Source organism: Ovis aries, chromosome 3, assembly GCF_016772045.2.
Source record: "Ovis aries strain OAR_USU_Benz2616 breed Rambouillet chromosome 3, ARS-UI_Ramb_v3.0, whole genome shotgun sequence".
Lineage (NCBI taxonomy): Eukaryota > Metazoa > Chordata > Mammalia > Artiodactyla > Bovidae > Ovis > Ovis aries.
The window spans coordinates 68,954,097-68,967,356 of NC_056056.1; the positions used below are offsets into that span (position 1 = coordinate 68,954,097).

At 43.0% G+C, this 13,260-nt stretch overlaps 1 protein-coding gene across 4 annotated transcripts in view; it reads left to right on the forward strand.

The window, feature by feature from the left end:
* Nucleotides 1-13,260, forward strand: part of RTN4 (reticulon 4) — a 135,959-nt gene that overhangs the window by 50,284 nt on the left and 72,415 nt on the right. For 2 of the 4 annotated variants that reach the window (XM_042245143.1, XM_027965718.2), the window contains exon 1: nucleotides 11,186-11,902. The exons of 1 other annotated variant lie outside the window; for it this stretch is intronic. In XM_042245143.1, coding sequence (XP_042101077.1) covers nucleotides 11,338-11,902 — 565 coding nt within the window. In that variant the 5' untranslated portion in view covers nucleotides 11,186-11,337. 4 annotated transcript variants of the gene reach the window in all.

The following is a 13,260-nucleotide window of genomic DNA, read 5'->3' on the forward strand; positions in this document are numbered from 1 at the left end:
GGGTAGGGGGCGCTCCTCTTTGCTGTGGTGTACCAACTTCCCGCTGCAGTGGTCTCCTTATTACAGAACACGGCTCTAGGCGCATGGGCTTCACTGGTTGCAGCACATGGACTCTGGAGCACAGGCTCAGGAGCTGCGGCACACAGGCTTAGTTGCTCCAGGGCGTGTGGAATCTTCCTGGACCGGGGATCCAACCCATGTCCCCTGCATGGCAGGGGAATTCTTATCCACTGTACCACCAGGGAATTCCAATTTTTTTATTTATTTTTAATTTGAGGATAATTACTTTACAATGTTTTTTTAAAATTTTTTTAAAAAATTAATTCATGTTTTCTGAGGCTATTGTAAATGATGTTGCTTTACAAAAAAAAAAAAAAAAAAAACAAAACACTTCCACCTCTGTTTGTTTCTAAAACATCTTTTTTTTTTTTTTTTTTTCTATTTCCCTGGGAGGTTTTACAGGGCTTCTCTGGTGGCTCAGATGGTAAAGAATCTGCCTGCAATGCAGGAGACCGGGGTTTGTTCCCTGGGTTGGGAGGATCCCCTGGAGAAGGGAATGGCTACCCACTCCAGTATTCTTGCCTGGAGAATTCAATGGCAGAGAAGGTTTTGTAAATGTATCTTCCAACACTTCAATTTTTTAAAGTTGAAATTAAAATCATTTTAATGTAGTAAAATGAAATTTACCATTATCACTATTCTTAAATAAGCAGTTCAGTGGCATTAATTGCATTCATATTATCGTGTGAGCATCACCACTACCCATTTCCAGAACCTATCATCCCATTAAACCCTGTATATACTAAATACTCTCTAAATAGGAACTCCCCATTTCCACCTTCCCATCACCATGGTACCTACTGTTTTCCTTTCTGTCTTTGTGTATTTGGCTATTCTATGTACCTCATATAGGTGGAATCATACATTACTTGTCCCTTTGTGTCTGGTTTATTTCACTTAGCATAACGTCTTCAAGGTTCAAACATGTTGTAGCATATATCAGAATTTCATTCGTTTTTAAGCCTGAATAGTATTCCATTCGAAGGCAATGGCCACCCACTCCAGCACTCTTGCCTGGAAAATCCCATGGACGGAGGAGCCTGGTAGGCTGCAGTCCATGGGGTCGCTAGAGTCAGACACGACTGAGCAACTTCACTTTCACTTTTCACTTTCATGCATTGGAGAAGGAAATGGCAACCCACTCCAGTGTTCTTGACTGGAGAATCCCTGGGACGGGGGAGCCTGGTGGGCTGCCATCTATGGGGTCTCACAGAGTTGGACACAACTGAAGCGACTTGGCAGGGGCAGCAGTGGCAGTATTCCATTGTATGTATATACCAGATTTTATTTTTCCATTCATTCATTAATAGATTCCGGAGGGAGGTGAGAGGGGGGTTCAAGATGGGGAACACAGGTACACCCATGGCTGATTCATGTCAATGTATGGCAAAAACCACTACAATATCGTAATTAGCCTCCAAAAAAAAAAAAGATTCTGGTTGTTTCTTTGGGCCATTGTAAATAATGCTGCTATGAACATGAAATTGGTTTTACTTTGTGAACTCTTTCATGTTCTTTAATTTTTTCACTTACTATTTCTGTCTTTGTTTTATGAAGTGATATCTGTTATCTCCCTATAAATATTATAGTTTCTATGATATTTTCTTCTCTCCTCTGTATGCCTGTTCCCTCCTCAAGTTTCTTTTGTTTATTTTCATTTTTAGCTTCCATTCAAGACTTTTGTTAAATATCTGGTGTTTCATATGTTTTAAGAGTAGAGAATTTTTAAAAAAAAATGGACAGAAGTTTTGTGGGGAGTAGGGGGCAGGTGGGGCTCATCAGGTCTTTTTACTGGGGTACTTCAAATACTTGGATATGCCAATATACTGGGGTATGTCAGTACTTTGAGAAATTTTCCCTGAAACTGTTTTGTTTCTCCACAAATGAATTTTCCAACTTCCTGTCTGAAGAGAACAAGGCATAAGGGACAGCAGGGATCGTGGGGGCAGTGAGAGTTGGGCAGTGGTGACATGCTTAAGCTTTGCTGCAGGCTTTCTGAGTATAGAAAGGGGACATGGGGCTAAGGATTTCTCTTTTACTTAGTCCACTTGTTTTCATTTCTAGCACCTCCAAGGGCTGAGTGCCTCAAGGATTCCATTGCACAAAACGACGTACTTCTAGTTGGTAATGCCCCTTGAGAGGTATTCAGGTTGTAACTTCACAGTCTGCTAAATCAGTAATTGCTCCTCTGTCTGCTTTGTCTTCCAAAAAGATGTTGATATATTTTATCCACTGTTGTCTCTGCTCTTATTCTCTTTGTCCTTACTGCTTAATACCATTTTTATTGCTTTACTGACATTTTAATGGGGTTTTAGGAGGGAGAGGAAATGAACACATGATGAACTATATTTAACTCATTAAATAGTATTTATCATTCATAAATTATTTACATTTCTTTTACCACCTGATAGGAAAAACTTCCACTCAGGACAATAAATAGAACTCAGATAAAATGGAACTACTAGATCACAATAAGTTTGTAGTAGTGAAAGGAAAAAGAATTTCAAAAAGAAACATATGTAAGGCAATATACCTCCAGTGATGAATGTGTTTCTCAGTTCTCAGGAAAGTAGGGAAAAAGTTGAATATGAGCAGTATAAGTCTGTTAATTTAAAAGGAAATCATATACCTCATAAATACAAGTAGTATATAAAAGAATAATTTATTGTAATTTATAGCATTTGCTTAATTTCTTATTGCTTTTCTTTCATCCATTTCCTTCTTTTTAGCATTTTTATTAGTGGCTGGTTGCTGCTACTACTGCTAAGTTGCTTCAGTCATGTCCAACTCTGTGCAACCCCGTAGAAGGCAGCCCACCAGGCTCCCCCATCCCTGGGATTCTCCAGGCAAGAGTAGTGGAGTGGGTTGCCATTTAGTTACATAAAAAGGCAAAAGTCCACCAGGCAATTCTTCCACTTATTATTGGTTAAGAGGCTGATATTACTAGTCTTTTTAAAAGTTATATTCATTTTTAATCCATTGCTTTACAGTATGTTTGATTTTTGCCACACATCAACATACATTAGCCATAGGTGTACATATGTCCCATTCCTCTTGGACCTCTCTCCCACCTCCTACCCTTTCCCACCCCTCTAGGTTGTTACAGAGCCCCAGTGTGAGCTCCTTTAGTCATACAGCAAACTTCCATTGGCTATCTATTTCACATGTGTATATGCTACTCTCTCTAATCATCTCATTCTCTCCTTCCTTTCCACTGCCCTTGTCCATAAGTCTGTTCTCTATGTCTCTGTGGGAGTCACTAGTTTAATGAGGGTTTGAGAAGTCTCTGTGGCTTAAATGATCGGCACTATCCCTATTACTATAGATTGTGTGTATGTTAGTCACTTAGTCGTGTCTGACTCTTTGCGACCCCATGGACTGTAACCTGTCAGGCTCCTCTCTCCATGGGGATTCTCCAGGCAAGAATTACTTGGTGTTAAATACAATTGATTGAGTGCTTATTGGAATATTATTTTGAGTTCTGAGTTTAAGGTGGATGGAGAAAATAAAATGAGCACCTGTTTAAAAACCAGACCTATGAAGAAAGGTCTGCCCTGGTGGCTCAGAGGGTAAAGAATCTGCCTGCAATGCAGGAGACCTGGGTTCATTCCCTGGGTTGGGAAGCTCCCCTGGAGAAGGGAATGACAACCCACTCCAGTATTTCTGACTAGAGAATTCCACAGACAGAGGAGCCTGGCAGGCTATAGTCCATGGAGTCACAAAGAGCTGGACATGATATAGCAACTAACATGAAGAAAAGCTAAAAGAAGATCCTTTGTTTTGATTTGTATTTTCTAGGAAAAGAAAAAGATCAGTGGAAATAACACTCTTCAAATATGTCGAGATGCTTCACCTAACGTTTCCCAGGGCTCTATTCTAGGCCTTTTCCTCCCATGGGTATTAGATGGTATCCATCAGCCTGCTTGGCCATCCCCTCCCATACCCACCACTTTCCTCAAATATTCACCCATGAAACCTAACCAACAGATTTAGTTACCTGCTCTCCAGACTACATCTAAGCTCCAGCCCTAGGTTTTCAGCTGCCTTCTGATTATTTCTAGTCCAGTGTTCTGCAGGCAAATCAAGTTCAATGGATCTAAAAACTTAGGTTATTAAATTCTTCCCAGGATTACTCACCCATCTGTGCTCCTCTCCTGACTTCTTTTCTTTAATAATGGCAACACCTATTTACCTTGTCAACTAGGCTTAAGTCTTAGAATCAGCTTTTCTTTCTTCAGCCCCTCCATTCTTTAAATCACCAAATTCAATTTAAATCTTTTTGAAATGTGTCTTCTGTTTACTTGCTATTAGTTTAGTCTCTCATCAACTTCTGCATGAACTATGAGAAGTGGTTATATTTCACTTAAACCAGCCTGTCGGTCTCCTTCTATTTTTTTTTTTTAATCATATACATATGTTGTTGTTGTCCACTCACTAAGTTGTGTCTCTTTAGAAGCCCCATGGACTGCAGCACGCCAGGCGTCCCTTTTGCTTTCCTTCGCTCTCTCCCGGAGTTTGCTTAAACACATGTTCATTGAGTTGATGATGCCATTCAACCATCTCATCCTCTGTTGACCCCTTCTCCTGCCCTCAATCTTTCCCAGCATCAGAGTCTTTTCTAATGAGTCAGTTCTTCACCCCAGGTGGCCAAAAGTATTGGAGTTTTAGCTTCAGCCTCAGTCCTTCCAATGGATATTCAGGGTTGACTTCCCTTAGGACTGATTAGTTTGATCTCCTCACTGTCCAAGGGACTCTCAAGAGTCTTCTCCAACACCACAGTTTGAAAGCATCAATTCTTTGGTACTCAGCCTTCTTTATGGCCCAACTCAGATATCCATACATGACTACTGGAAAAACCATAGCATTGACTATATGAACATTTGTCAGCAAAGTAATGTCTCTGTTTTTTAATATGCTGTCTAAGTTTTTCATAGATTTCCTTCCAAGGAGCAAGTATCTTTTAATTTCATGGCTACCATCACCATCTGCAGTGATTTTTGGAGCCCAAGAAAATAAAGTCTGTCACTGATTCAGTTTTTTTCCCTATCTATTTGCCATGAAGTGATGGGACTAGATGCCATGACCTTAGTTTTTTGAATGTTGAGTTTTAAGCCAGCTTTTTCACTCTCCTCTTTCACTTTCATCAAGAGGCTCTTTAGTTTCTCTTCACTTTCTGCCATAAGGGTGGTATTTGCCTATCTGAGGTTATTGATATTTCTCCCAGCAATCTTGATTCCAGCTTCTGATTCACCAACCAAGCATTTTGTGTGATGTACTCTGAACATAAGCTAAATAAGCAGGGAGATAATATACAGCCTAATATACAGATGTACTCCTTTCCCAATTTTGAACCAGTTCTTTCCTCCATGTATGTATGAAAGTCCCTCAGTCATGTCCAACTCTTTGCAACCCCATGGACTATACAGTCTATGAAATTCTCCAGGCTAGAATTCTGGAGTGGGTAGCCTTTCCCTTCTTCAGGGGATCTTCCCAACCATGTTTGTCTATGTACACACATATGTATATACCTATATATACTTATGTAAACTAGACTATATGTTCCTTGATGTTAGGAATTGTGTTTTACTCTTTATCACCAAACCCCAGATGCTCAATAGATTTTAGTTGAAGAAATGAATGTTTAAAGATAGTAACCACCTGGTTTCTATTTCCACTCACAATAAAATGACATTTATAGTTCAATGTTTAGGTATTATGAAGAGTGGGAGACATACTGGAATGAGTTTTTTATAACCCAGGTAATTTTGTAAACTCTTCTTTGTAGTTCTTTTTTCTCATGAAGACAGATTTATGTGTCTAAGATGGTTTAGGAATTTCTTTGCTTGGATTTGTGGTGCTTAGACCAGTTGATTTTCTGCTGGATCAAAATAGTTTTTTTGCCAGATCAAAATACATTTCACCAGAGAAATGTTGCCTATTAAACTAGGGAGGAAACACAGTACTAATGCAGAGGACCTTCTTGGACCTTGCAACTTTCACTTGCATGTTGTACCATTTTCTCTTTGAAATTTTAATTTTAGGTCCAACACTAATTGACAGTGCATCACCAGTGCTGATCTTATACTATTTATATATCTATTCTTATTATGATAAACTTAGATGTAAGATGTTAACCAGAACCATAAACTGCATTACATAAAATGATACATTTCAGAAGATCTAAAATCCCAGCAAAATGGTAGGGACAATGAGATAGCAAGTTGTTAATTTTTCCCCGAAGAGTGCCAAAATGATGTTTCAGTCCTTTTTTAATACAAAGGTTGAATGTAATTCATTGGTGCCCTTGAACGCAAGCAAGGCATTCTCATAGGCAAAAAAGCTGTTATGCCCAACTTCTTGAAACAGATCTGTCAGGAACCTACCTTTCATCTTTCTCCCATGGTTATTGAACCTACTGTCTAGTTTACATCCTGCAGTATGTAGATAAGAGTACACCAATCCCACACTTTTAACTCTGTCAGGGAGCATACATGATGCAGGGACAATTAACCTGTTCCATATATGTATACCAGATTGGGTGTCAATTCAATACTTTCCAATAATGCGTAGGTAAAGTAAAGTGCTACTTGCTCAGTCGTGTCCAACTCTTTGCGAGCCCATGGATTATAGCCAGCCAGGCTCCTCTGTCTATGGGATTCTCCAGGCAAGAATACTGGAGTGGGTTGCCATTCCCTTCTCCAAGGAATCTTACTGACCCAGGGATCAAACCCAGGTCTCCTGCAAAGCAGGAAGATTCTTTACCATTTGAGCTACCAAGGAAGTCCCGGTAAGGTATAATACTACAGAAATGGAATGGGCTATTTCCCTAAGTAGTGATTCTCCCTTTACTGAAAATGTTCATGCACATTTGTGTCTGATATGTTCAGTGCCATAGTTCAGTCTTGACCAGTGCTTGGTGCACAGTAAATACTATATATGTATATATAGTATGTGTGTGTATATGCATATATATATCTGTGTGTGCACGTGTGTGTGTGTGAATGAATGAATGAAGCACATAATGGAGGCACAAAATGGCTGATGTCTAAGTTAGCTTTTGCTGTGTAATGAACCATGCCAAAAGGTGGCAGTTTAAAACAGTGATTCATTATTTTTCAAGATTCTGTGGGTTGGCTGAACAGTCTGAGATGGTCTCATATTTCTGGGACATGAGCTCTTTGGCTGGGACAACTAAGTCTTTCTCTCCACGTCTCTCAGCGTTCTGAAAGAGTGAGAGTGGGAGCTGTAATACCTCTGCTGGTTAGGCTTGGGAACTCGTTTCCAGTGTATTATATTGGACAAAAAAAGTCACAAGGCCAGATCCAGAGATGAGGCAATCTACCTGACCTCTTGATGGGTGGTGTTGTTGCAGATTTGTAGCCATTTTTAATCTACTACAGATGGCCAAGTTAAAAAAAAAACAACATTTGTATGGAATTCTTGTAATGGGAGGAAGATTGGTCAAGCTGATCTCCCAGAGTCCTTCCAACGCTGAGACTCCACCAGCCTGAATGGATCTCTTATGTTCTAATAGAGGACAGTTACTAACCCATTGTAATTGGAAACTTTAATCTCCTACATCTGGTAAGATAATTTCAAAGATGATTCATTGAATAATTATTACTATGATCTAGAATTTATAGTCTTCCTTTAGCCATTTCAAATACCTACCAGAATGCTCTTGTTAGTGACAGCGGTATTTACAACTAGTTACACTAATAGGCACTAACTCTACTTTGAGTTCTGGTGTACTAGCAACATTGCAGCCATGAAATTAAAAGATGCATACTCCTTGGAAGGAAAGTTATGACCAACCTAGATAGCATATTCAAAAGCAGAGACATTACTTTGCCAACAAAGGTCCATCTAGTCAAGGCTATGGTTTTTCCAGTGGTCATGTATGGATGTGAGAGTTGGACTGTGAAGAAAGCTGAGCGCCTAAGAATTGATGCTTTTGAACTGTGGTGCTGGAGAAGACTCTTGAGAGTCCCTTGGACTGCAAGGAGATCCAACCAGTCCATCCTAAAGGAGATCAGTCCTGGGTGTTCACTGGAAGGACTGATGCTAAAGCTGAAACTCCAGTACTTTGGTCCCCTCATGCGAAGAGTTGACTCATTGGAAAAGATTCTGATGCTGGGAGGGATTGGGGGCAGGAGAAGAAGGGGATGACTGAGGACGAGATGGCTGGATGGCATCACTGACTCGATGGACGTGAGTTTGAGTGAACTCCAGGATTTGGTGATGGACAGGGAGGCCTGGCATGCTGCAATTCACGGGGTCGCAAAGAGGCGGACACGACTGAGCGACTGAACTGAGCAACATTCTCCTTTCCTTATGCTTTGTTGACCATTCTATGAAAACTGGATAAATTCTTTATTTTTTCTTTCATCCATCAAATACTTAATGTTTTAGAAGTCACTGAGATAATAATATAAAATTCTTATTTTTCTTCTGCATCAGAAGTGAGTGCTTAATTATTGCCTCAATATTTAATGCTATTAACTATTAAAGTTGTAGATCTACCACTTTTCTGTAATGATTCTTTTATGACAATTTTAATAAACTAAAGATATTCCTTTGTGATTATTTTAGTAATAATCAGATACACAGATATATGAATGTAGAAATATCACATAAATAACTTACAGTTAATAAATGAAAACCCTGTGGAACTTTCCATTAAGGTGTTTCAGGACAATCACAGTAGGAAAAATAGTATTGGGGAGACTAAACTGATGGCTAAATTGTGATTTAATTGAAAACTTCACACCAAAGAATTTTGCCAGTGTATTTTTGTATGTGTATGGACTTAGCTGAAAAATCATGTATGTTTTTGACAATTTTTGACAAATATTTGACAAATACTTGAAATATGTTTAGTTATTATTGAGGAATCTGTTTTAAAATTTTTAGTTTGGCATTACATCTCCTGCCTCCAAATTCTATACTAATATTTCTCTCTTCCTACTCTTCCCAATTCTTCTAAAAACAAACAAACTCCAATCAACTCATAACAATTTTCTAAAAATAAAGCTAAAGTTCATCTCTGTGGGACTATTAAGCTAGGTCTTGAATGTACTGTTGATAACTAACTAATAACTAACCTGATCAGGTAACAATGCCAGGAAATCTAGTTTTACCTTTGCTTGTTTTTAAGAATTAAATCTTGTTTCCCATTGACAGAAAAGAGAGTTCTTATACACTCTCATGCCTACCTCCCAACCAATTTCCCCTATAACTAACATCCTGCATTAGGCTTGTGGTAGGCTTGTTACAACTGATGAACCAATATTGATTATATTACTCACTGAAGCCCACAGTTTACATTAGGATTCCCTCTTTGAACAGTTGTGAGTTTTGCCAAATGTATGTCATGTATCCATCATGACAGTGTCATACACAACAGTTTCACTACCCTAAAAATCTCCTGTGTTCCCCCTCTGTGTCCCTCCTCCGTCCCCCCAATCCTCGCTTTTCCTTTTTAATTACCCCAATTGAGGGTAGTATTAGTTGAAGCTAAGAATTTGCTTAAGTAATCCATGATTCTCCATGGCAATCAACATTTCTTAATCATCAATTTAGACTAGCACTGTCAAACAGAAATAAAATATAAGCCACATATATATTTAAAATTTTCTAGATGCAGTATTAAAAAGAACAAGTAAAACTAACACATTACACTTATCCCAATATATCCAAAATGTTATCAATTCCAGTATAACCACTATAAAAATTGAGATACTTAATTTTTTTTGTACTCTCAAAATATAGTATGCATTTCAATCTTACAGCACATCTCATTTCAAACGACTCATATTTCAAGTGCTCGGTAGCCAGGAGTAGCCAGTGACTAAGGACTTGAATAGTGCAGGCCTAGACTGAGAGCAACTTGAAAGCAAGCTATCCTCCTCTCTCCAGGGCCTCTAGAATAGACAGGAAGGGGATATTTTTGGAAGATATTCAGTACATCAGAAAGACAAAAAGGACTCTCTAAACCTCTGGATGCTGATACTTAAATGTTCTGCAGTCACTTTCTTTAAACTCTCCAGTTCTGGAAAAAGTGGAATGGGGATTATACTCATTTTGATATATCAAAGAAATGAGTATGTATGTATCCTGACTCCCAGAAAGCCTGAATCATCCAGAATGTTGACTCATGGGCCTAAGGTGACTGAAATACAATGTGAATCAAATTTGCCTTCCAAGGCATCCTTCTCTTTCCACTTTCCTCTCTCTCCTCCCTCTTTTGGGTGACTCATCCTTCTACCAGTTAAGTCCAGCAGCGTGCAGATCCCAAAGCCCTCTTTGAAGAAGTACAGACTCATCAAATGGTCTGTTCCAGTCAGTCCCTATATCGTCTAGCCTAGTTGTTTTGCCTACCTCATCCAGGGTCTGCAGTTAAGACTGGGAGTGACTTTAAACCTGTAAAAAATATTATTTTTTCTTTTAAGGTGGTGATGGTGATCCCCTTAAGGTGATAAGGTGGCTTGGGAATTTAAGTTTGAAAGAAAACAAATTTTCATTTCGAAATTTACAATTTAACGTTTGCTTCAATCCTTAGGGCCTACTCCACAGTACCGTTATTCATAACCTTCCTGCGCTCTGGGTTTTTTCCTTTCCTGGGAGGAAAGTTTCCACTCCCAGTCTCCAAGATAACGCCCTTCCGGTGGCGTGCCAGGAACGTCTCCGACCCCTCAGTGCTGGGAGGGAGTCGTTTCGTTTTCTCAGTGCTGTAAACACACAGACTCCAGCTTCGCCAGGGCCAAGACCAAGACCCCAGCCGGACCCGCAACTACCCTAGGCAGTCGGTGGGGTTCCCAGCTCCAAACCCCGCCCATCGAACCCACCCGAGCCGGTAAGAGAGAGGAAGTGCAGTGAGACCCACCCACTTTCGTCTTTTTCCTTTTCTGTTGGGCCGACTGGTTGCCCGTCAACTCTATTTCTTCGCCGATTGGCTCACTCCCTCCCGCGTTAGTGCCTCCCTCTCCCTGGCTGGGAGGGTGTCACGCCAAACTGGGCGGAGCGTCGGCTGGCCTCTCTCCTTCTCTCATCTGGGCGGCGGCGGCGGCAACTGGGGACGGGGCGGGTGGCGCATCACGGGCGCGGAGGCTGGAGGAGCAGTCTCATTGTTCCGGGAGCTGTCGCCACTGCAGGTCCCTCGGCTCGTTGGGCCCTGCCCCTCTCAGTCCTCCCCGCCCCCCACAACCGCCCGCGGCTCTGAGAAGAAGCTTCTCCGGCGGAGGCAGCAGCTGCAGCATCACCTCTGACCTGCCAGCCATGGAAGACATGGACCAGTCGCCTCTGGTCTCCTCGTCCTCGGACAGCCCGCCTCGGCCTCAGCCCGCATTCAAGTACCAGTTCGTAAAGGAGCCCGAGGACGAAGAGGAAGAGGAGGAGGAGGAAGACGAGGACGAGGACGAGGACCTGGAGGAGCTGGAGGTGCTAGAGAGGAAGCCCGCCGCCGCGCTGTCGGCGGCCCCGGTGGCCGCAGCCGCCGCCACCCCGGCTAGCGCGCCCCTGCTGGACTTCGGCAATGATTTCGTGCCCCCGGCGCCCAGGGGGCCACTGCCGGCCGCGCCTCTCGCCGCTCCGGAGCGGCAGCCGTCTTGGGACCCGAGCCCCGTGTCGTCGTCGGTGCCCGCGCCGTCCCCACCCTCCATTACAGCAGACTCGCACTCCAAGCTCTCTGAGGACGAGGGGCCTCCGGCCCGGCCTCCCCCTCCTCCACCGGCCGACGTGAGCCCTCAGGCCGAGCCCTCGTGGACCCCGGCTGCCCCAGCCCCCGCCGCGCCCCCCTCCACGCCGGCCGCGCCCAAACGCAGGGGCTCCTCGGGCTCAGTGGGTGAGTGCCGCGCCCTCCGCCTCGCGCCGCCCCTCGCGCCCCTCCCTCTTTTGTGCGCAGCCCCTAAAGCCTGGACCCTGCCCTTCTGTCCATCCGGAGGGGGCTTTGTCTGCAGATCTTTGGGCGAAGGCGCCCCCGCTGGTGGGAGCCGCGGGGAGCAGGGTGGGGCGGCAGAGGAAGCTCCGGCTTACTCTTTATTGTCCGTCTGGGTATCGGGGAGCACGTGCGCCCCGACCGCTCCCGGGTTGTTCTGTCTGCTCTCCATTCCACCGGGTCGGGGAAGTTAGGAACCCACCCCTTGCAGGAACTGGGTCTGTAATGAGGGAACTAGGGGTGTGGATTCATCGGGCTGCCTTGGTTCCGGGATGAGGATGGAAGGCCTTGGCGCCCTAATCTTTTGTCTGCCCAACTAGGTTGCTCCTGAGGAAAAGACGCAGTTTCTTGCTGGTCTTTGCCTGCATTCAGCCCTGGCCCCTCTCCTCACCCCTTCCTTGGCTTGGGTGGCCCCATGCTCTTCATCTCCCCCGCCCCGGCCCCGCGCTCGTGGGGAGCCGGTCCAGTGGAAAACGTCCACATTGACCTGACTGCAGTGAAGGGACAGCGCCTCCAGTGGTGTGACGCGTGGAGAATTGCGGAGCGGAGTTTCGGCGAGGTCCTGCCACCGCCCAGTTTACCCGGGTTGTGATGTGGCTATTTACCACCAGCTTAACGGCGCCGGGGAAATGGGACCTGGGCACCGTGTTCCAAGGGGGCGCAGTTCTGCCGGGAGCTCTGCCGCAGAAGGAGGGGAACAGTTGTTAGGATGCACAGGTTTAGTCTCAATGCATCGTAATTGAATCGTAGAGATAAAAGGAAAAGGCAAAATGGTTGACATTCCCAAAGAAGGGGAAACCTGTGGATTCCCTGGCGGGAAGAGGACAGTTGAACTTCTGGCAGATTTACCATGGGACTTCATGAAATGTTTTCAGACAGACGTTTTCATCTGTTGGTTAGAAATACTGTTTCGTAGAAGTAATATATTTTAGGGCTGCAGAGACAGATTTGCATTGTCCGTAAATAGTTTTCAAATCTTTTCATTTACCAGCACCTGATTGTTATTACTGTTATTAGGAAAAATTGTTTTATTATCCTTTTCATTTTGGGAGATTGTTTATTTTGGAAGAGAAAAAAGTTTGTTAGAGGTTGAGAATTCATCCTATTAGACACGTTAATTAACTTATTAACAAGTAGCTTGTTAGTTTGGGGACAGAAAGCGTCGCACTAGAAGTAGGACCTTTATGTGTAAATAGGCAAGGATCAAGAATCAGGTAGTGTAACAGTCTGGTGAGAAATTGTCATAGCCTTGTAGGATTTTAGAG